Source organism: Ceratotherium simum, chromosome 3 (genome assembly GCF_057802395.1).
Source record: "Ceratotherium simum simum isolate JZ-2026a chromosome 3, ASM5780239v1, whole genome shotgun sequence".
Lineage (NCBI taxonomy): Eukaryota > Metazoa > Chordata > Mammalia > Perissodactyla > Rhinocerotidae > Ceratotherium > Ceratotherium simum.
Genome location: NC_141902.1, coordinates 71,706,778 through 71,731,446, shown reverse-complemented (window position 1 = coordinate 71,731,446; position 24,669 = coordinate 71,706,778). Strand labels below are relative to the sequence as shown.

General features: G+C 36.8%; 1 protein-coding gene across 3 annotated transcripts in view; it reads right to left on the bottom strand.

The window, feature by feature from the left end:
* ZFAND6 (zinc finger AN1-type containing 6) overlaps nucleotides 1–24,669 on the bottom strand; it is a 71,804-nt gene that overhangs the window by 13,877 nt on the left and 33,258 nt on the right. For 2 of the 3 annotated variants that reach the window (XM_004421890.3, XM_004421888.3), the window contains exons 2-3: nucleotides 1,425–1,595; nucleotides 20–128 (exon numbers count right to left, since the gene is read on the bottom strand). In XM_004421890.3, coding sequence (XP_004421947.1) covers nucleotides 20–128; nucleotides 1,425–1,578 — 263 coding nt within the window. In that variant the 5' untranslated portion in view covers nucleotides 1,579–1,595. Of the gene's footprint in view, nucleotides 1–19; nucleotides 129–1,424; nucleotides 1,596–22,610; nucleotides 22,772–24,669 lie in introns of all 3 variants that reach the window. The other variant, XM_004421889.3, reaches the window with a different exon arrangement.

The window sequence follows — 24,669 nt, the reverse complement described above, 5'->3', positions numbered from 1 at the left end:
TTCAGAAACTACATTTTACCTTGGCTGCATAGATGAAGATGTAGAGTCTAATGTTGACTGAGCTTCTGGGACACTGCCATCTGTGCACTGAACTGGTAAAGATTCAGACAGACTACTGACAGAAGTTGCTGTAACAGTACCACATTTCATATTAGTGATTCTGTACTCTGGGCAGTCCAACACCTTATCTAAATCAATCAAGCTCAATTTTCCACAAAATATAGTATTACGGATTTTGTTTTACTATAGAACATGCTGATTCATTACTTTTAGTTAAAATTTTTTCAATAGTTTTCCAATGAAAAAAATGTTAATTTTAACCAAGAAGGAAACCATATACAAATTGTATATATTAATACATTAAATTCCTATTTCTCAGGACTGAATATCACCCAAACTCTTTAATTCACAAACATCTTCCAAGTACTAGCGCACAAATGAGATATTTAAAATAAAAGATAATTTAGCAGTAAGGCAATCATAGGTTGAGAATTAAACTGTGTGCTCAGCACATTAGGTTCGATTATTTTCCCTGTTCTTCATAAGGCAGAAAGGTAGATGATGATTTAATTAAAAAACCCAAAAAACAAAAAAATAACAATTTAAATTCATTTGATCTCAGCCTTAAGAAAATTTGGAGAAGTTTTGATTAAATGGTTCTAGCTTTTGCCTTGAACATGAAAGCAGTGACAAGAAAGACTCCACACAAAATTTTAAATGAACTAAGTAACAGCCTGCACTTTCATTAACCACAGAAATCTATACATTTAGGCATTAACTTACACAAAAGTATCCTAGATGAATACTATTAACACTTTACTTTTGTAAAGTTTATACTCAGAATCCTCATGATCATTCTTACACAACTACTGAAACAAAAGCCCACCTCAATTCCAGGAGAATCCTTGACACAAAAGGCATAAAGAACTCAAGTGAACTAGGGTTGAACATCCCTTACTCTGAGTCAAATTGCCACACCTCTCCTTCCTAATGGAGCGAGGCTTTGGCTAAAATCAGCTGTGGCTATCTACAACCCACTCTGTCCTTCTACAACTATTTTGGCTTCAAAAGTCATCCCAGATAAAAGAACCAAGGTCTTCTTATAGTCCTCACTCCCTTACACCTTTCCAAGATAACTATACTATATATTGAAGTATGCCTCTATTTTAATAAGATAATCAAGTTCCGTAGCACAGCAAGTAAGTCTATGGAATGGATTTATAGTAGTTATTTTCAATGGGTAAGGATACTCTTATTTCTGTTTCCCTACCACTGATAATCACAATATGTAATGAGAAATTTTCCTGATATGAATATAGTAATATAAGTACAATGTGAGAGCAGAAAAAAGTATATTGGGTACATTGCGCTATCCAAGTATATCTCAATTATGAATACTGCTATGTTTTAACAGAATTACTTACCAGGTGGGCTTATTCTACCATTACTACTATTCTGTCTTTGAAGATGTTCTTTATAGCATACTGAACACATGCCATTTGTACGGGGGTTTCCATAAAATCCGCAGCCAGTAGAACAAAGCATAGGCACTTGGCTGTGATTAGTTTCTTGAGCCATGTTCCTCTGTTGCACACCTGAAATTTACATAGAATTAGCCAAGAAATCAGACACACACTGCAATCATACATTATCTAAATTTGCTTTATATAATAAAGGAAAACACACATATACTCCCCCCTTAAACCACTCTATGCAGCTATCTCAAGACCTAGGGCTAAGGTAGAGAGAGAAAAAATCAAGACCAAAAGGATACAAACTGAACTTTTATCTCCAACCCACTCTACACAAGCAGGTCTGTACTGGCTCAGAAAGTATTAACTCCTAGAGACAGGTATCTGTTCTGAAGACTCCACACCATCAGAATGTTAAGGAAAACCCTTTAAGTCTAGTTCAATTCGGACTCCTAGTAACAAGAAATACATATTGTAAGTTTTGCCATGTTATGCTATTAAGTTCTAAGCATTTAAATTTTTGCTCAAAGTTCATATGTTAACTTGTATAATTTATTCTGTTTAAAAAGCATGTAACATAATACCAATGCTGGTGAAGATATGGAGAAATGGGCAGAATGCTGGTGAAATGAAAAACTGGTTCAATCTTTTTGGAAAGCAACTTAGCAATTCACCTTAAGAGCCTTGTAAAAGATTGCCCTCTGAACCAATCATTCTCCTACAGGGGTCTTCAATAGAATAACTAGATATAATCAGAAAAGAGGACACAGAAGAATACACAAGAGATGTGCTTCACAGCACACTTATAATGTCGACAAATGTAAAATAAATGTCCAACCTTAGAAGAATGGATTTTTTCAAAAGTTATTAAAAATATTTTAGGAATACTTTTTGAAGGAGGAAAATGCTGATATAATGAATGAAAAGACACAATATGAAATGTATATACAATATGTTGCCAGTTAGGACAAAAAGAGCATCTATTAATCATTAAAAAGGACAGGAAAGAATACATCCAAGGATGGCAAAGCTAATGGTGATTTTTTTTCTGATTTGTATCTTTTTGGTACATTTAAGGTTCTCTTAAAAGAAAATACTACTTGCCTAACTGGGAACAAACTATTTTTTTAAAGTATTTAAAATTTAAAAAACTAACAGGACAGAGGAACTGTTTGGGGACCACATGAAGGAAATAATCAATTACAGCAGATGGAAGAACCCCATGGGCCATTCTTCCCATAAAGCAAGTGGTGCTTTGGCATGAATAACATGACAGAAGGTAGTAACAGGCTCTTTCTTACTAAAAAAAAAAAAAAAAAAAAACCTTCTCGAATGAAATGAAGGTTACTCCAAAATGAGTGTGCATATATTTACAGATGAGTCTATGTTAAAAGATTATGAAAGATAAGACTACCAAAGGAGGACACTGTTTTGTCACTGAAGTTTCCTTGAATTAATAAGCAAGGAAGGAAAGCATTCACTGTTTACCATTAACAGATATTTTCTTCACCTAAATTATTTGAAAAGACTTGCGGGTTGGGGGGATTTAATGTAAATTTCAGAAGCAAGAGCAATAAAACATTTGACTGGATTATAAAACAAAGCAGCAGGTTTAGCATTTGCCTTTAAAAAGAAATGTCATAAAACTGTTGAGACTATTTAGCCCTTTAGCCTAGGAATACAATTTGGAAGTTTAACAAACGTTTCTCTTACTCCACAATGGCAAATCATTTCAGAATCCAATCTTTGCTGCTCTGCTTTACATATATGCTGCTTTAGGTGCCTCCCTCTCCTTCAGTTCTCTAAATATACATATCAAATAAAAAAATAACAATGATGGGATAGAAAAGCTAATGTGAAACACTTTGTTGATTTTTTTTTTTTGGCCTACGTTCCTGAGAGAGAGGAACTGTTTGTTTGGTTTTGGAATCAGGGTAATTGCTGAAGGTCACGTATGTAGCTAATAAGTGATGGAGCTGCGATTCAGTAGAGGTAGTCTGGCTCCAAAGTCCACTCTCTAAATCAGTGGTTCTCCAAGTGTGCTCCAAGGACCCCTGGGGGGGTCAAAACTGTTTTCACACTAACGCTAACTAGTTATCTGCCTTTTTCACCGTGTTGACATGTGCACTCGTGGTGCAAAAGCAATGGTGAGTAAAACACCTGGAGCCCTAACAAGGAGCCAAATTAAGACAGTGGCACCGATGTATACTACCAGCCATATTCTTCATCGCCACACTCACACAGTAAAATTATTAATTTTATTAAATCTTGACCCTGAACACACACGTCTTGTTAATGTTTTGAGGCAAACTGAGAAATACACACAAAGCATTCCTGTTGCATAAAGAAGTATGATGACTGTTGGAAGAAAAAGCACTTATGCAACTGTTCGAATTGCGAACTGACCAAGTCACCTTTTTCATGGAACATGTTTTTTATTTCAAAGAACGGCTGACAAACTATGGTTATTCAGACGAGTATATGGCAGACATTTTCACAAAAATGAATGAAGTGAGCCTGTCACTTCAAGAAAAACAGCTAAAAGTATTTATTGGCAAGGACAATATTCAAGTGAAAAAAGCATGACAAGTATCTCCAATTTTTAGAGTTTCTGATAAGATCAGTGGTGATATTAATGACATGTTAGTAGCTGGTACTACATATGAACATTTGGAAGATATGCCTAAGCCAGTGAACCAATATTTTCCAAGTGACCCAAGTATGACAGAACAAAATTACTCGTGAACAAAAGATCCATTCAAAGTGGAGGATAGATCAATGAATTTTAAAGTAACAGGACAAAAAGTTTCTACGTAGTTTGAGATTCTACACTGCAACTAACCATTTAAGAAACTACAAATTGTCAAGTTTTGGTGTAATATCAAAGAGCAACCTCTATTATCTGAAAACGTTATTAAAATACTCCTTCCTTTTCCACCTACGTATCTGTATGACACTGGTTTTTCTTTTTTTTTTTTTTAAAGATTGTATTTATTTATTTTTCCCCCAAAGTCCCAGTAGATAGTTGTCTGTCATAGCTGCACATCCTTCTAGTTGCTGTATGTGGGACGCGGCCTCAGCATGGCCAGAGAAGCAGTGCGTCGGGTGCCCACCCGGGATCCGAACCTGGGCTGCCAGCAGCGGAGCGCGCGCACTTAACCGCTAAGCCACGGGGCCGGCCCGACACTGGTTTTTCTTTATAACACTGTAACAGAGGGCTGGCCCCGTGGCTTAGCGGTTGAGTGTTCGCACTCCGCTGCCAGCGGCCCGGGTTCGGATCCCAGGTGCGCACCGACGCACAGCTCCTCCGGCCATGCTGAGGCCGCGTCCCACATACAGCAACTAGAAGGATGTGCAGCTATGATAGACAACGCGTCCCACATACAGCAACTAGAAGGATGTGCAGCTATGATAGACAACTATCTACTGGGACTTTGGGGGAAAAATAAATAAATAAAATCTTTAAAAAAAAAAAAAACACTGTAACAGATTGAATGCAGAGGCAACTATGAGAATCTTGCTGTTTGTTATTAAGCCAGACCTTAAAGAGATTTGCAAAAATGTGTAACAATGCCACTTTTCTCACTAAATCATGGACAGGGATGGTAATTTTCCATAAAATATTCTTAAAGAAATTATCAAATACTTTGTAATTTTTCTCAGCTTTAATTTGAAATATGATAAATATCACTAGATATAACACAAACAAAAGCTCTTCAGGGTACTCAATAATTTTAGAGAATATAAAGGTCCTCAAGTCCAAAATTTTGCGAATCCACTGCTGTAAACTATGAGAATCAATGCAGGCAGTATCACCTCAAGGGGGCAAACACTGATCCTTTAAGGGAAACGAGCATGAAAAAAAACCTTACTCTTTATATATAAAACACAGGTATACCTATAATACATAAACAGATACACAGTATACATGTGGAATTAAAATTTTATGAAGGTGGGAGGCCAATTAGGAAAAAAACTGTTTAAAAATACTCTTTAATGGGGGAAATAAAGAAAAAAAGATTGAGCAACGTTGTTCTAAACCACCAACCACTCTATGCTGCCTATTAATGACATTAAAATGATATGTTATAAGATAAGAAAATTAAAGGAACTCCCACTGATTTTTCACAAATTTGTGAAAAGTACAATATGACCACCAAGCTTTTAAAGCACAGTACCTGCTTTTGAACAATAAGATTAAAACTCAAAAATATGTAACACTAGCAATGTCCCCAAGCCAAACTGCCCTGCACAGCAGCAAATTAACAAGGATTTTCAGAAGAGCTTTCTTATAAAAAACTATTATACTGGCAGATAAAAAGCACAAAGGATTTCACACGTTACTTAAAGAAAAAAAAGAATCAACCTTATTTATTCACCTTTAGGTCACTAAATATACCTTTCCATGAAGATTCAGAAGAAGATCAAAACCATAACAGGGTATCTTAGTACATCTTAGTGGCAAAGATAGGGTAGCTATGGAGAAACTGGAATTCTTGCCTCCCCTTGCTACTGTACCTTTTTGGTAGGTAAACAATTTGCAGGGCCCATCAGTCTGGCATTCAGGAAGGAAAAGAGGGAAGGGAAGAGAACAAGAAGGCAGAACAATTCCTTAATTGCTACATTGTGGGATTATAAAGCTTCAAATCAAAGGAGGTAAAGAATGAGATTACCAGACATAAACAGAAAAACAAATTAGCATGGCATAATAAAAAAAAATCTTATGAATTGCAGAGAAGTCAGAAAATGTGATTTCTGATTCAATAACATTCATAATCAAAACTACAACCAATTACCCTCTCTACCCACTCGGATAGTACGTAACAGTTATTCAGAATTTACCACGGGCCAAGAACTGTTTTTATTGTTTTATTTATATTATCTCATTTAATTCTCTCCAGAACCCTATGATGTTGGTGCTGTTGACATCCTCATTAATAAAATGAGGAAACGGATAGTCGAAGAGACTTAATAATTTGCTCAAGGTCACATATCTAGTAACCCAGTTACATCAGTGTCTTTTTCTTTATCTAAAAAACGAACAGACATTCAAAGTCCATCCTGTCCCTAGCAAATCTGTGATTCTGTGAGCATTCCTAAATTCTTACGTTTTTCATTTAAAGATAATTTAAAATTTCATTCATTTATTCAACCTTAAGATATTATGCAGCTTTAATTAGCTTAACCAAACTCTTCAGAGAATTTGTTTTTCCTTTAAGTGTTTCTACCTAAGAAATTCTCACTAGCATAAAAAATTCAAGATCAAATATTGTAAGACTACAAAGAAAATTCATTACCAATTATTAAAATCTTGACAAAAGAACAGGAAGGAATGAACACAACATAGACTCAATTATAACTGCAAATACATGTCAATTAAACCTATTTCCCTCTGCTTCATTCCCTCGAGGTTAAGTCGAGTTCCAATAATTTTCATTTTGAAATGTCTCATGCTTTTTTCTTTTCCATTCCAATTCTGATTTTCATCACTTCACACCTGGGTTATTTTAAGAGTTTTTTTCTTTCTGTTTTACTGCCCCTCCTCCCAATCCATTTATTTAAATTCTCCTAAAACACCCGCTTCTCATCCTATTACTTCTGTTTTAGTTATTGTCCCAGAAAGGAGCACTAGACCTAGCATTCATGCTCTACATAATTAACCCCACCAACCCAATTTCCCTACAAAGTATGCTGTGTGAAAAGAAAATGGGCTTGGGGTCAGAGCAGCACCCCAGCTTTGCCGTTTTTATTACCTCTAAGCACTCGGACATGTTACCAAACTTCTCTAAGTCTCAACTTCCTAAGAGGGTGCTTATATCATCTATCTAACCAGATTAAATAAGAATGCAAATAGAAAGCATCTATATAGTGCCTGGCACATTAGCAGAAACTCAGTAACTGCTCTTCCTAAAAGCAAGAGTCCTTTGCTCCCATCTGTTTGAAACACATCATGCTCATTGCTGGAACCAAGCTTGTAGTTCGTACTGCTCCCTCCTTGGTAAATGCTTCCCAATTCTGCACTCTGTCTATAACAATTCTATCTACTTCAGGAATCAGCTTAAATTCTACTTCATCTGGGTCCATTTCGGCCCACCTTGATCCTCCGCTGCTCTGTATTTCTAAACAATCTGTATGTACCACCTTTTTGGGGCACCTAAGTTTATCATTACTTGAGTGCTTTATAGGTAATACAAGTCATTTCCCAGCTACACTGTAGGTTTCTTCTTCAAATCCCCTTTATGCCTAATATGAATTGCACAAAATATTTTGTTGAATACACACATTTTATTATTGTTTGAAGTATTCATGTCAGGCAAAAAACGGTTATTTTCCATTGAAAAGGGGAGAAAACAGATTGATGAAAAATGCTTCACATCTCAGTTCTCATAATTTATATAATGAACATTCAGCAAGAATGACCAATAGCCCAAGCAAGTTATAAATGCATATATTTTTTTCATTTCATTGTTTTTCTCCCTCCTCCTGAAAGAAATAGGGAGGAAACATAATTTGTAATTATGTTAGTCTACTGAAGTTGTAATTCAGTTAGTCTACTGAAGTTGCAAACTGGCAAACAAGTTAAGTCTGACCCACAGCCATGTTTGGTTAAGCTAGCAAATATTCATTTTTTAAAATTAGTTGTTAGCATTCAAAAATTGGGGAATGTCACATAAAAATTCCAGATTTCTAGCTTCTCTTGAAAAATAGCAAGACCTGACAACAGCAGACTCCCATTCCCAAAATTAAAAGCCATCAACTAGGACCCCTCCTAGACAGAGCCTGTACCTCCAACTCAAGGCCACCTTCACTTTCAGTTACCTAATTTTATAAGCATCAGAGTTTTTAATTCCAAGGTTAACACTTATGACCTTTTCAATTGGGGATCTTTACTATTAATTTCAGGAAAAGAAAAAAATACACATGTTGAGTTAAATAAGAGTGCACATTAAATTTTGAAGTAGTACTGCAGGCACAAAGTGATAACGCCTGCCTTTTTAAATCACTGGAAAACCACTCAGAATTGGCTAATCTTTGCAATTGTATCAAATGGAGATTCCCCGAAAAGAGCAAGGTAGAATTTATGGTATATACTACTATAATTTTTTTTTAATAATAATTGATCAAAAAAGGAATACTCATCCTGGCATAGACGCTTGAGATTAGTATTTCCTGGTAGCATAGAGTAATTTCCCATAGAATTCTGAGCATTTGGATCTACCAGCTATCATATGGGCAATAGACATATGTTCTAGGGGTCAAGAACCTTTGCAGAGATGACAAAAAAAATCCAGGAAAGTTCATAAAGCAAATAGATCAGAAAGTATGACTCACTATAAAACACTTGGGATGAATGCTACTCACTCTGATAAAGTATAGGGACTTTGGATTAGGGTTCCTACTGTACTGAGGATGCTTTGTAGTTCTCTCTCTGTATAGCAGTCCCCAGTTCCCTATGTCAGGTTGTCTTTTCTGCTGTTGCTTGGGCTACAAGACAAAAAGGGACTCACAAAAAGGCACGAGTCCGGCTAACATGAGGATAACATCTTTGGGGATACTACATATTCTTTCCCAGAAAATAATTAATTCATCATTTCCAACATACTAGGTTATATAAAAGACCCCAAAGTTAATTCTAGTAAATACAAACCTCACTTTCCCAGTTATCGGTATAAGGAAAGTTTTCGTTGACTGGTATAATAAATCTCACAAGAAGAGGCCACTGTATTGTCTGCAGCTCAAGAAGACAGGTTTTAAAAAAACTGATTGGCATTCCCATTTTAGATGGCTCTCATTTGTTATATTCTGCCCAAAAATGTTTAAATCAGGGGTTGGCAACAACTTTTCTGTAAATGACCAGATAGGAAATATTTTAGGCTTCACAGGTCATACAGTCTCTGTTACAACCTCTTGACTTTGCTGTTGTGCAAAAGCAGCCACAGACAAAATGTAAACAAATGAGGATGGCTGTGTTCCAATAAAACTATACTTATGGCCACTAAAATTTGAATTTCATAGAATTTCCACATCACAAAGTGTTACTCTTTTGATTTTTATCCCTAACCACTTAAAAATGCAAAAAACATTCTTAAGCTCATGGGTTGAACAAAAACAGATTACAAGCCAAAAGTCTGCCAACCTTTGGATTAAATAAGCAAATGACTTGAGTGTAATCATCACTACAGATGATGCAGGGAGGCTATGGAGACATGGGACTCAAGCATAGGTACTATTAACTGTGGGATTCTCTCATCCAAAGCCAAGGTAAATGTTAAGTATCATTTGCTCTTGCTAAGCCTCATCTAAGTATGTGTTCATCACCCTATAAGGCGAAAGGACTAAAAAAGGCAATATCTTATCCAAATCTGTATCCCCAGGTCTGGTTTATACGGAGTTATAGCTAAGACGTAAAAAACGACAGTAATGCTCTGGGTACAAACCCACCTCTATTTAGCACGTTGTTTTCTACTCACCAAGGCTAAATAAACCCATGGTGTCTTAACAATTATAAAATCATTCAGTAACTGAACCTGGAAGATATCTATATTCCTGAAACTGATAGTTTTTGTCTGACTAGTATGTTTTCCTTCCTTACTCTTTCAGGTAACAGAATCTTTCTTTCTTGTGGGAAGACCATTTCATTTGTTTTGGGTAGGCCTAACTCCTCCTTCCCAGGGCCAGACCTGTCTCAGGGGTGGGCACATGATCCAAGCCTCGGCCTGTGACTCAAGCTGGGCCATTCAGTCCTCCCTGGATTTTACTGGTACTACTGGGAAAGAGGCAGACATTGTTCTGGAATTACCAGTTGTGAAGACAATACAATGTAAACCTGGTGCTGCTGGTGGCCATCTTTGCCAGAATGGAGAAAGAGTCCACGTGACAATTAAAATAAGATAAGCAAGGCCAAAATGGGTAGGGAGGAGAGTGCCAAGACAAAGATGAGTTGAACTCCTGCATACACCTTGCTGAGGACAGACAGCTCCACCCCTTAGACTTCGCAGTTATGCTTATGTGAGACAAATTCTGGTTTTGCTTTAGTTTGGTTTGAGTTTCTGTCACTTGCAACTCAAAGTCCTTAGGAATATTAGAATCAAATACTAAATGTTGCTCTACTAAAACTCTCCAACCTCAGAGAATAATCAATGCATATCAAAATGAAAGATACTCCATTAGTTCAATTGAGATTCCTATAGTAAAGAAACCTACAAAAGTAAAGAAACCAACAACTCCCATTCTTTATTTTTCTTTTAACATATAAAAGTATACAAGTCACAAGTATAAAGTTCAAATTTTCACAAATTGAACACAACTGTGTAACTAGCATCTCAATCAAGACACAGAATATCATCATCAGTACCCCCAAAACGCTTCCTCACACCCTTTTCAAGTTATTACCCTTTCCCCCAAGGATAACCACTATGTTGACTTCTAACACCCTAGATTAGCTTTTCCTGTTCTTGAACTTTTATAAATGGAATTATACAGTGTATACAATTGTGGCTGGCTTGTCTCCAATTGTTTCTGAGAGTCAACCATGCTAATTTGTCTGTCTGTAGTCCATTCATTCTCACTGCTATCTAGCATATAGTCCACTGTATGAATAAACCACTATCCATTCCAGTGTTGATAGGATTTGGGAACTTTCCAGTTTATGACCATGACAAATACTGCTGTTATAAACATTATTGTATGTGTCTTTTGACTAACATACAGACATTTCTGCTTAGTATATACTAGGAGCAGAAATGCTGGGTCATAGGAAATATGTATGTTCACCCTTAGCAGATACTACGAACAGTTTCCCAAAGTGGTTATACAAATTTACACTCTCCTGGCAACTTCAGAGACTCTGGCAATGTATGAGCATTCCAGTTACTCAATATCTCACCAATACTTGTATTGTCTGCTTTATTGGACTGAATGGTGGACCCAAAGATGTGTCTACATCCTAATCCCTGGAACCCGTGAATACTACCTTATATGGCAAAAGATGTGATTAAGTTAAGGATCTTAGGAGTAGGAGCATATCCTGGATTATCCAGGTGGGCCTAAGATGCAAACACACGTATCCCTAGGAGATAGAGGCAGGGAGAGTTTTGAGATAGACACACAGAAGAGAAGGTGATGTGAAGAAGACAGAGGCAGAGACTGGAGTGACATGGCCATAAGCCAAAGAATGTATGCAGCTACCAGAATCTGGAAGCAAAGAATGCATTCTCTCCTAGACCTCTACAGGGAGCATGGCACTGCTAATACCTTGATTTCAGACTTTTGACCTCCAGAACAGTGAGAATAAATTTCTTTGTTTTAAGCCTCCCAGTTGTACTAATTTGTTACTGCAGCCCTAAGAAATCAATACATTTGCCTTTCTATTTTAAATATTCTTATAAGTGTGTAGTGATATCTCATTGCAGTCTTATAATTTCCATTGCCATTAACAGTAAGGCAGCTGAGCATATTTGCATATGCTTATTGGCCATTTGGGTGTCCTCTTTTGTTAACTGCCTATTTAACTTTTTTGTGCATTTTTTCTGTTGGATTGCCTTTTGCTTATTATATCTTCCACTCTGGCTTGTCTTTCCATTTTTAATGGTGTCTTGAAACAAAAAATTCACCTTAATCTAAATTTTGATAACAATTTTCCTTTATAGTTATTTAATAAATCTTTGCCTACTTCAAGGTCATGAAGATGTTCTCTATTTTTTTTCTAAATTTTATTATTTTACCTTTCACATACAGATCTGCAATCCATCTAATTTTTTTAATATAAAGTGAGGTAGGAGTTACGATTCATGTTTTTCCCAATATGGTTACCTAATTAACCCAAAACCATTTATTGAAAAGACCATTCTTTCCCCACTGCACTGCAGTCTCACCTTTGTCCATACATCAGGGACCATACACATATGGGTCTTTTCCTAGACTCTTAATTCTATTCCACTGGTCTGTCTGTTTTAAATTATTATAGATTTTGGATAGCTGGTATTAACTTAGGTTTGGATACCTGGTATCAGTTTTATTCTTCCTCAAGATTGCATTGCTTATTCTTGGCTCTTTGCATTTCCATACAAATTTTAGATTCAGTTTGTCAATTTCTATTAGAAAAAAAAAAGATCTGATGGGATTGTGTTGAATCTACAGCTGTACAAACACAGTGTTGAATCTACAGATGTACAAACACAGTAAAATATTCCTCAATTTATTTAGGTCTTCTTTAAATTCCCAATAATGTTTTATAGTGTTCATGAAGAGGTCTTGCATGTCTCTCGTGGATATCCCCAGGTATTTGATTTGTTAAAATTGACTGTATGTGGTATCTTTTAAAAATCTCATTTTCTATTTCTTTGTTGCCAGCCTCTAAGGTGGCCCCCAATGATCCCATGCCTCCTGGTCTTCAGTCCCCTCCCACATTTTATCAGTGTTGGTCTGGATGATCAACAGAATACTGCGGAAGTGATGGTGTGTCACTTCTGAGTCTAGTTATACAAGACACTATGGCTACTGCCTTGCTCTCTTCTCTTGGATCACTCACTCTGGGGAAGCCGGCTACCATTTCGTAAGGAGAGGTCCACAAGTTGAGTAACTGAGACCTCTGGCCAACAGCTGTATGAGTGAACTTGGAAGCAAATCCTTCAGCCCTGGTCAAGTCTTTGGAGGACTGCAGCCTGGGGTGACATCTGGATTGCAAACTCATGAGAGACCCTAAGTCAAAACCATACAGCTAAGCCACTTTTTTTTTTTTTTAAAGATTTTATTTATTTATTTATTTCCTCCCCCAAAGCCCCAGCAGATTGTTGTATGTCATAGCTGCACATCCTTCTAGTTGCTGTATGTGTGATGCGGCCTCAGCACGGCCGGAGAAGCGGTGCGTCGGTGCGCGCCCCGGATCCGAACTCGGGCCGCCAGCAGCGGAGCACGTGCACTTAACCGCTGAGCCACGGGGCCGGCCCTAAGCCACTTCTATATTCCTAATAAAAACTGCGTGAGGGGCCGGCCCAGTGGCTTAGCGGTTAAGTGCGTGCGCTAGGCTGCTGGCGGCCCAGGTTCGGATCCCGGGCACGCACCGACACACCGCTTCTCCGGCCATGCTGAGGCCACGTCCCACATACAGCAACTAGAAGGATGTGCAACTATGACATACAACTATCTACTGGGGCTTTGGGGGAAAAAATAAATAAATAAATAAAATTATTAAAAAAAAATGCGTGAGATAATAATTGTTTGTTGTCTTTTTTTTTTTTTTTTTGGTGAGGAAGATCAGCCCTGAGCTAACATTTGTGCCCATCTTCCTCTATTTTGTATATGGGATGCCGCCACAGCATGCCTTGAGGAGTGGGTGCGTAGGGCCGTGCCTGGGATCCAAAGCTGCAAACGCGGGGCCACCAAGGTGGAGCACGTGAACTTAACCACTATGCCACCGGGCCGGCCCCTGTTTGTTGTCTTAAGCCACTAAGTTTTGGGGTAATTTGTTATGTAGCAATTAATAACTAATATAGTTACTGGTATATATGTATCTTTGCTTCTCTTTTTGTCCTCCTATGGTCTATTTTCAACACAGCAGCCAGTGACCATGTTAAAATTTAAAGTAAATTACACTGCTTGATTACTCAAAATCCTCCAGTGGCTCCCCAGTTCACCAAGAGTAAAAGCCAAATTCCTTACCAAGACTTGAAGGCTCTTCATAATCTGGTCCCCCACTACTCGACCTCCTCTCCTACTCCTACTCCTCCCTGATCATATACACTGCCAGGTATGTTCCTGTCTCAAGGCCTTTATACTTGCTGTAACTTCTACCCTCCAGAAATCCTTATGGCTAGGCTCCCTCCCCTCCTTCAGGTCTGTGTTCATGTCACCTTTTCAGGGAGGACTTCCCTTACCACCCTATTTAAAACTGCCCCCAGCATTCTTTATTACCCTTTCCAGTTTTTTCTTCAATACTCTTATCTCAACCTTAATTTACTATTAAATTACACTTATTCTGTTTGTCGTCCCTCTACTAAAATGTTACCTCCGTAATGGCAGGGATTTTGTCTATTGTGTTTACCAATGCTTAAAATAATGCTTGGCACTTGGTAGGCATTCAATAGTTGTTGAATGCATGCATGAAACTGCCCTGCCACCTTGCCAGCACACAACCTGTAGCCAAGTATTTACCCCCAAGGCAAGAAACTGCAATAGGCTCTTTTGAAAGAAACTGAATTTGCTGTTTGAGAAGAGATCTAGGCCGGCCAGCAGGGACTGCTAGATGTGGTTGTGCAGTTTGTGCACTGAACAAAGATGCTTGACCTCAGGCCCCAAGCTTTTAGGTATCTTTCCCAATTCACTCCACTCGGAAAGGGGTTCATTTAGCAATTTGCCTAGTTTAGCATACCAAACATAGTAATTTTATAATTAAACTTCAATTGTAGTCAATTTTATTTTCTCAAACTGACCTAGGTCCCATATCACATACCTTAAAGAATTAGACATAGTTATCATCTGCATAAGGCAACCTAATATCCTTTGTTGCAAAAGGGGGGACCCACTCAAATTTTCTCATTGGTTTCCACACTCATGGGCTTTCATTCACTTTTCTTCTCAAAAAGACTAACATAAAATAAGATCTGTATATGCAAGATCCATACGCATAATCCTTCTTTTTACTCCCTCCTCTTTGACCTTAAAGCTTATAATTCAACCATGCAGACTTCACCTCCCTGCCTAAACCCCTTTAAGGAATCTCTTCTAAGGCAAATCTCTAATTTAGTCTCCAATTTGTAAATGAATGTCTCTCCCTGATTTCTTCCATTTAATATGGTCATTCTCTAAATTTCTTCTGTTCCCTTCAAACTTTGTACAACACTTTTTATACAAATAACTGGCTTTATTATTAACTTTATTTAACAATATTTATATATTGCTTTATGTGCCAAGCACTGTTGTAAGCACTTTATAAATATCTACTCCTTTAATCCTCATAACAATCCTATGAAATAGGTATTAGCAACATCCTCATTTCACAGATGAGGAAACTGAGGCATAGGAAGCTTAAGTGAATTGCTCAAGGTCACACAGCTATTAAGTGATGCAAGTGAGAGTCAACCTAGGCAGTCTGGCTGGATTCCATGCTCTACATCAGTAGTTTTCAAAGCTTATCTGTGGGCCCCTGGGGATCCTTGAGATCCTTTTAGAGGTCCAGGAGGTCAAATCAAAACTATTTTCATAAAAACAAGAGCTTGTTATTTGCCTTTTTCACTGTGTTGACTAGCAGTATAAAAGCAATGGAGAGTAAAACAGGTGGAGCCTTGGCATGAATCAAGGCAGTAGGACCAAACTGTGCAAGCAGTCACTGTATTCTTCATCACCACACTCTCAGAATAAAACAAGCCACTTTCGCTTATGGATATTCTTGATGAAACAATAAAATTATTAATCTTACTAAATCTCGATACTGATTACACTTCATTGCATTCTTCCTCTCTGACCTAATTCTGGGATACTGGCACCCATTCAAGTTTCCTGTCCATACACCCCAAATCGAAGTCTACACTAGGACAGAATTGGGCACCATGCTCCCAATCAGTTTCTCATTTCAGGGAAAGGCCGACTAAGGAAATATACCTACACAAATTCAGAGGAAAAGAACTGATAGCTACTTATTGTAATCAACATCATTCTTCAACATGAATTGAAATATAAACAATGAACGAATGATATGGTAAGGCCTGAGAGTAATATAAAAGAGAAAAACCAAATTAAATACACAAAAGAATTATTTAGTTTTTTCAGGGTTGTATCCTCAGCACTGTAGATTATAGGTCAGTACACTTTTTCTCTAAAAGGTCGGATAGAAAATAATTTAGGCTTTATGCACCGTACAGTCTGCTGCAACTACTCAACTCCACTTTGGTAGTGAAAAGGAAGCCACAGACTATTATGTAAATGAGTGGGCATAGCTGTGTTCCAATAAAACTCTTATTTACAAAAAGAGGTGGCCAAAAGAATTTGGCCAGTGGGCCACAGTTTGCCAATCCCTGTTCTAGATCAGTGCCAGGCACATTTGAGGTACTCAAATATATGTTGGATGAATAAAGGAATGATTTCAAAACTATTTTAGTTAGAATATTATCAGGAAAGAGAGCAAAATTTTATCACTGTCAGTCAGTTTTACTTTCTTTTGTCATAGCTCTTCATTCAAGGGTACCTTGTTTCATATACTTATTTGGTCCCTGTTGCTCTACTAGGTGCTATTAAAGACAGAAGTTTATGATATGTGGTTCTGTTCTCAAGGCTCAATATAAGTATAAGGACAGAATATTAATGTGTGACTTTCTTATGTCTGCACAGACATCACATCTAACTCCAAAATTACAATAATCCCTATCAGCCACAAAAACACAAAATACTAAGAAGCAACAAAAATAGTTTTAAACTAACTCTACCCTCATAGAGACATAAAAAAAAAATGGATGCCCAAAATGATCGCAAGATTTTCAGAAGCTGATTTCTTTTTAGTTGAAACATCATACCTTGGGAAGAGGAATAACAAATACATTGTGGAAAGAGGCATGACTATAAATCACTGCAAAAAAACTATTATATACACAGGGACAACTTGATGTATAGTATGGCTGGTGAAAAGAACAAAGAACTGAAAATCTTAAAGTTGGTTCTGATTCTGCCACTTCTTAGATAAATGGTCAGCCTCAGGCTCCTCATATTAAGATAAGTTCTTTTCTAATTTATAGGATTTGGGTGGATAAAATGAAACAGTGATTGTGAAAACACTTTATAACCCATAAACAGCAATATAAAGCTCAGAATTAGATGGCTTTTTAAAGTCAAACATCTGAAGTTCATCATGACAGGGAGAGCTGCCAAGTATCAGGTATTTAATAGTAGCTGCAGTCGTAAGGCCAAAACTCCTTATTTACTCACAGCTCGCAAAGGGCAGGTACATAAAAGGCTTCCCTGCCACATAGACAGTGATCATCTGTTAGGAGATCTCAGAATACATCTCACTTCCTATTGATATGACACAACTTTCTTGATCAAAAGTGTGAGGGAATGGTTTCTAACATCCCTCTCTCAAAAGTTTATAAAAGGATGCATCCATTATTCTGGAGAACTGCCAAAAAAATTTACTAAGTGCTTATTATTAGTATTTATAATTGTCAGGGAAGCATAAAAGCAAGTATGTGGTCTCATCGGGGGAAAGAATCCTATGTGCCTGGAATATAGGATGGTGGGAACTGATCCTAGAAAGAGAGTAAGGCCACATCATGAAGTCTTTGTATTCAGGCTAAGGAATCTAAATTTAAACCTGTAGGCAATGGGGAATCCTATCACTCTAGAATGGGAAAGGAGGGTTTAACTAAACACTTCACTACCATTTTTTATATACCTCAGGTCATTCTGAAAAGGATGTAAGGTGACTTTAAAAAAATGCTGTATGACATTAGAAGTAAGCAAAAATAGCCAATCCAAGGAAAAATAAGGAGAAGTCAGGTATATCGTCAATAAATAAAATGCATACCTAAAAAGGTATATTTGCTAATTAGAAGCCATTCATTTGATCCTATTCTTCCTAGCAGCCAATGCAAAGGATATGAATAGTTAAGAGGTATAATATTCAAAACAAAAACAAAATCAATTACTCAGGAGAAGTACAATTAATCTTGACTCAGATAACATAAGAGCATTTTATCTATAGTTTATAAGCAGAACACAATGTGATATGGTCAACAATATCTATAAGGTAAAATATAAGTTTCTGAGGTTGTTTATTGGTACCATCTTTCAATATAAACCAATAGTTTCATAGCCAACTTCAGTTAATAGGCAATCTACAAGGAGCCAGAGTCAAAAATAAAATCTTAAAGCATCTAAGGGTATGCATGGACTTATCAGGCATGCCTATCATTCAGGCAATCCTTCAGTAAGTTTAGTGCTCATAACCATGCTTATTTCTCATAATTGTGTGTTCTATCAATGATTGCTGAGGCAGAGGGCAGGAGTGGGGAGAAAACTGAGATGGTAGATTGGGTCAAACACCTCTTCTTTAAGCAGAACAGTTCCTCTTTAGTATTTTTACATATCAGGTTTCTGTAAAAGATTTCACTTGAACAAAGGGATTCAAATGGCTAAAACAAATACTGAAAATCCATTCTAAATTCCAGATTAAGAGCATACTCACAATGCTCAACAGGAAGCCAATCTGCGGTATGACTGACAGACTATCACGAATACTTGAGAGCATAACTAGGCCACCAGTTAGGCAGCCACTCCACCTCTAAATTAAGATGCTCTGACCAGGTATCCACAGGACACCATTTCAACTTCAGTTCTCCAAACCTTTTCCCTAAACTAAAAAATCAGATCAGAAAACTACATACTTAGATACGTATTAGTAAGCACTCATCGAAAATGTTATTAGCTCTTATTATTGTGTACTAGGCCCTGTGCTAGGCACTTCATATGAATTATCTCATTTAGTTCTCATCTTATCTACATGTTATTGTTAGTGCTGTCAAGTCAATTCCAACTCCTAGCGACCCCATGTACAGCACAGCGGAACCCTGCTTGTCTTTTTGTGCCATCCTCTCATCTTTCAGTGTTATATCAGACAACGCTCCGCTGCTATTCACAGGGTTTTCATGGCCAGTTTTTTCGGAAGTGGGCGGCCCGGTCCTTCCTCCTAGTCCAGAAGCTCCGCTGAAACCTGTCCACCATGGGTGACCTTGCTGCTATTTGGAATAGTGGTGGCACAGCTTTCATCACCACAGCAACATGCGGCCACCCCAGTATGACAACCAACAGGTAGTGTGGTTCCCTGACTGGGAAATGAACCTGGGCCATGCTGGTTAACCGTGCCGATTCTTAACTACTAGACCACCAGGACTGGCTGTATCTGTATGAGGAAGGTAATATTATCACCCCTCCCCTTGCTTTTTAATCAGTTAAAGAAACTGAAATCAGACATGCCAATCATTGCTCCTTTGTTAACATTCCCTTTTAATACAATCTGTACTGTGTACAGCTCTTAGCTCTTGCTGCTCTGTCAGTACTGTGGGATAATACCTCCAGATGAGCTAATTAGACCTGGGTGAAAACCTGACCCAACGAACCAATCTAAAATCAGGGGTGCAGGTGGGAAAGAGGTAGAATATCAAACTCATAAAAAGAGAGCAAGGCTGTAAACTTCTTGCAATTCCATAAGATTTTTCATAAATCTTTTTAATAATCCCCCTTGTTTCTTCCTTTAGTTAGAATGGATATCTGTTCCAATGTGTTCCTGTCCCTGATTAGAATCCAGTGAACAGTGAGTTCTTTCAGAACATAAAACCATGGTTTCCACTTCTTGGTATACCCTCTAACACCAAATATTTCTAAACACACAGTAAGAGTGATGATCAGTGCTGAAATCCAGACTACTTTTAGTTTTTAGTAGGATCATCCCAAACAGATCCTCTTACAATAAAACCACTGATACCTAGTCCTTCTTGAAAAACTTTAGATTAATGTACCACTTATAATACTGCCAGTCTTTCAAAAGTGCTTCTAGATTAGAAAGCACTCTACCAGCATCTAAATGTAAAATATGGCTCACTTTAAGCCAAGAAGCAGTCCCTACTGACAGAACTCAATACCTGCAACACTGCTTAACTCACCCATCCATGCCTTCATTTAAAAATCACATTATAATGATTTTTGTAAACTGCCTAAAAATCACTTTACCTAAAATCCAGAGAAAATATACCTAACCTTCACCAAAATTCTTCAAGAAATATTTTTGCTTCCTTTCCACTTCCTCTGTGGAGTTACATCTGAGGCAAGAGCCAACCTTCCATGTTCCAGACAAACAGAGCTGTGTGTCATCAAGAAATGCCATGTTTAATGTAAATACATTACCTAGATTCAAATCCAACCATCTAGAACAGCCCTGTCTAATACACTAACTGAAAATACCCTACTTTGTGATTTCCAAATTCTTAATCCTAAGGCCTGAAAATCTATTACTTTGAGGATTTAGAATATGCCACTTAATGTTCCTCCTCTCAAAGAAGCAGCAAAACTTTAAAAATAATAGTAATATTTTTCAAGTACTGATAGCTCACTTAACCTCACAAGACCCCATATTAGGTAGCAAATTACTACTATATCTATTTTATGGATTAGAAAACTGAAGCACATAAAGGTTTAAATTATCTGCTCAATATCACACGGCTGTTAAAGGGATAGTTAGGATCTGATTCCAGGCAGCCTGACTCTACAGCCTGTGTATTTAACCATATTACAAAGCCTTACACAGCCCAGAACTCTGTGTTAAAGCATACTGCAAAATTCAACAGTAAAAGAAGCTAAAACACATTTATAATCTAGGCAAAACTCTGTCACAGAAATGGGTACAAGATCAATGAGAAGCCTATGTGGTAAGGTAAAGGGTAGGGCAGGACTGATGGGACAGAGTATTATGTATGGTGCTCACATACTCCTACATGTACTTTCTAGCCCAGTAAAGGCAATTAGCTCCTTAGCACTCTTCTCTACCTGCTTGGTAGAAGAGTAACATAACACACGAAGAATCACCTCAGAGAGAAAAAAGGAGAAATGGAAATTGGGACCAATTTACCATCATGCAATCTCCCCCAAATCCTTTATGGTTTTAAAAGCTTCTCTCTTTCCTATTGTGTCCTTTCTGCCTAATCTCATCTTAAAACTCAAAGTTTCATTAGTATGTTCTAAGGGCTTCACTCCCCTTGAATTTTATTTTTGACACTAATTAAAAAAGAGAGGAAGGAAGAGTATTGGAGTACTGTAAACAAAATAGCAGCACCAAATTAAACTCGGCTCTACAAGTGAAATGCCAAATGACTAACTGGAGAGTTAAATCTCATATTCCAGACCTTAAACCTTCATTAAAGTGAGACTTGTCATCATTAAACAAGAAGATTATAATAACTCTTCTTTAGAGCTATTGAAAGATTAGGAACTAGATAACCCCATGGAGACTCAGATAGTGCTGTTTATCTTCTGACCAATCCAGAAAGGAAAAAAATTGGGCAAACTAAAACCTTGAGTTTTTCACTACTTTTGAATGCAACTACATATATCTCCTTCATTTCTGCCATGTACCCTTTGACTACTTTCCTAAGAATATTCATATTCAGTGTATATTCTTCATATACTTTCTAAATATCTTCTCACTCACTGATTCTAAAGACAATTTGGATTTTCCTTCAGCCAATATATTTGTGATGTGAAAGAGAAAGTAAGTTCATCTTAGTGCAAATAACATTCATGCTACTCCATGTCTCCCTAAACAGTTAACAAGATTTTATGAATCTTTATCCACATGCTCATCATTTTGCTCAAGGCAGCATCTTACATTTCAATCATCTCATGTATACAAACCATGCATTCCTCTAAGGGGGGAAAATATTCAATTAAGAGTCTTACTCCCAAATCCATGAAGAAAAAACAAGGGAGGGAGGAGTAGGAAAAAACAACCACCCCCGCCCCGCAACTGATTCTTCAGGTGGTAACTTTTAGTAAAAGAAAAAGAAGTTTTTTTCTTCAATAGGTATTTATAAAGCACTTCTAAAAACAAAGTTGGCAAGTTTGAAAGACTTCCAACTGCATTTAGGAATCAAGAGTTCCTTTATTTTGAAGTATACACTCTCTCTGATTAAATAGAGCTATCTTAAACATTATTAATTATAATTTAAATTATTAAACTATTTCCAAGAGCAATTTTCAATATTAATATCTAAAATCATATTCCCCAAATACATTTTTATGGTTGTTGAGCCAAAATGTTACTTTAAAAAGTCTGAAATGAACTGCAAAATAAACAGCAATCTAAGGAATTATAATCTTTTGCTTCACAATAACATGAGTAATGCAGATTCCAATGCTTAGAGTAACTGTGAAAAGATGCATGGTCACTAATGATATTTTAGTTATTAAGTGTTATTCTCAAAAATACACTATAAATGAAAATCTACCACTTAGTCCACCCTCAGTATCTTACCCACCAGAAAAAAACAGACCCTAAAAAATGCCTCATCATGATTAAGTGTATCTTCAAGCACTTTAGATTTAAAAAATTTTAAGTTACTATGCCCAGTTACATAGGGTTACAGGCTAAAGTCTACTCACACAGTTGAGGTTGATGAGCAAACAGCTGTCCTGTATCTTGAGACAGACATTAGCTTCCTGCCTTCCCTATCCTCATAAGCAGCTACTTAAAGTTTGAGTTTTATGCAAGAAAACATTTTAAAGCCTTCAGTGTTTTACTGCAGCAGACTTCAGATTCATTCCTGTAACACATTTAACATGAAACAGAGTTGAGACAGTTAAAATTAACTATGTACATTTTAAATGTCTAAAATTTTAAGGAGTGCTTTCACTATTATAATAGCTACTAGTTACATAAAAAGGGTTGCTGAGGTAAAATTAAGAAATAAAAACATTTCATTTGGTATTTAACACCAATGTATAATATATCAATATGTAACTTTAATATATAGATTTTTCTTCACCTGGCCACAGGCTAGGTGAGCAAGGTAATCATTTATACCCACCAAAGTAAGCAAAACTAGGTATTTTCCTAAAGCTTAGCTAATTTTTCTAGCATAAACAGCCACCAACTAAAGAACAACTTTTACAAACAGACAGTCAATGGCGTGACTTCAGTGTCCTAAGAATATCCCTTGGGAGCCTCTTGATTGGGGAGAATGAGATTCTTGGTCCTGTTGTGACAGGATGAGGAGTCATATTTCTGAGATTTACTATGAAGGTTTATAGCACATTTTCCCACCTATTCAATTTTCTACAGTACCATTATTGCTACAGGTTAACCAAGTGTTAGAAGGCTTGTTTGGAAAAGAAAGCTGCATTCCATCAAAATGTCCTAGAATATACCCAGATAACTACTTTTCACTACATGTACAATATTGCCCTCAATTTCTATAGTAAATTTTAGGAAAAGCTTTAGGATTTCACAAACAGAGTAAATTTACTATTTAAATTAACAATATGGTTTAAAAACACCACGAGAAACAGCATCCACTCAAATTTCACTGATTAATTTTTAAGTATTATTTAATGTTGAAATATTTATTGCACATTTGCTATGCTATAAAAGATGACCAAAGGTTTTAGGCTTCACTCAAAATAATTCAAATGTTTCTTTATAATCTACTTATTGTCTACATGTAAATGATTTAAGAAGTAATTCAAAATCTCATAAAAGTTGTAACTTGATAGAATAACTTTCACACAAGTTAAAATATTTGTCCCAGAGTCTAACTGTGCTTCAGTAGAACTTACTGAAACTTTCCGATTTTCACCACAGGTTTAAATGAGCCTAAAATACAACACAATAGCTAAAAAATAAATTGTACCAATCTTGGGCTGTAAAACAGATGCATGCTTTCTGTAAAATAATAATAATAATTAGCTAAAGAGAGATTATGGTGTAATAGACAGCACCCCGAGAATTTTACATGCACACTTAATCTGCATTCCACCCTAAAAGGTAGATGCAATTATGACCACTCTTTACAGATTATCGAACTGAAGTTTGGAGATATTAGGAATTTGTTTAAGATCACAGAGCTAATAAGTGGCAGAGATAGGACTTGAATCCGATTTATCTCCAAAGCCTGGTGCTCTTAAGCATCAACCCAGATTATGGACAACAGCAATCTATCGTACTGATCAAATCATATCTAGAACTGATATCTGGATTTGGTACCCTATGTTAAGTGTGATATTGATAGACGAGTGTTATCAGGAAGCCAACAGGATAGTTATAAATTCAGGAAAGCCATCTCTTACAACAAACGACTGTTAGAAAGGGGAGTAAGGAACCTCAAAGATAAAAAAGGAATGCATTTTTAAGGGCTGTTAAAGAGAAAAAAGAGCAGGTTTATGTCATGAGGCACAAAAGTACAGAATTTGAAACAATGTGTGCAAGTCTCAGAAGACAAATTCCAGTTCAACACAAAACATTTTCTAATGATAAGGAATCCAACAGCTGGAACAGACTCCTTCCTATATTACTGAGTTTGTGTAATTAAATATTTAACTCTCAACCACTATAGTTATAATCAATTTAGGTAAAATTAACAAAGAATGTTAAAATTCTTTGTGGATCAAAGTTTGATGAGGAATAGTATATACTGAGTCTCAAAATATCTCCCCACAAATTACT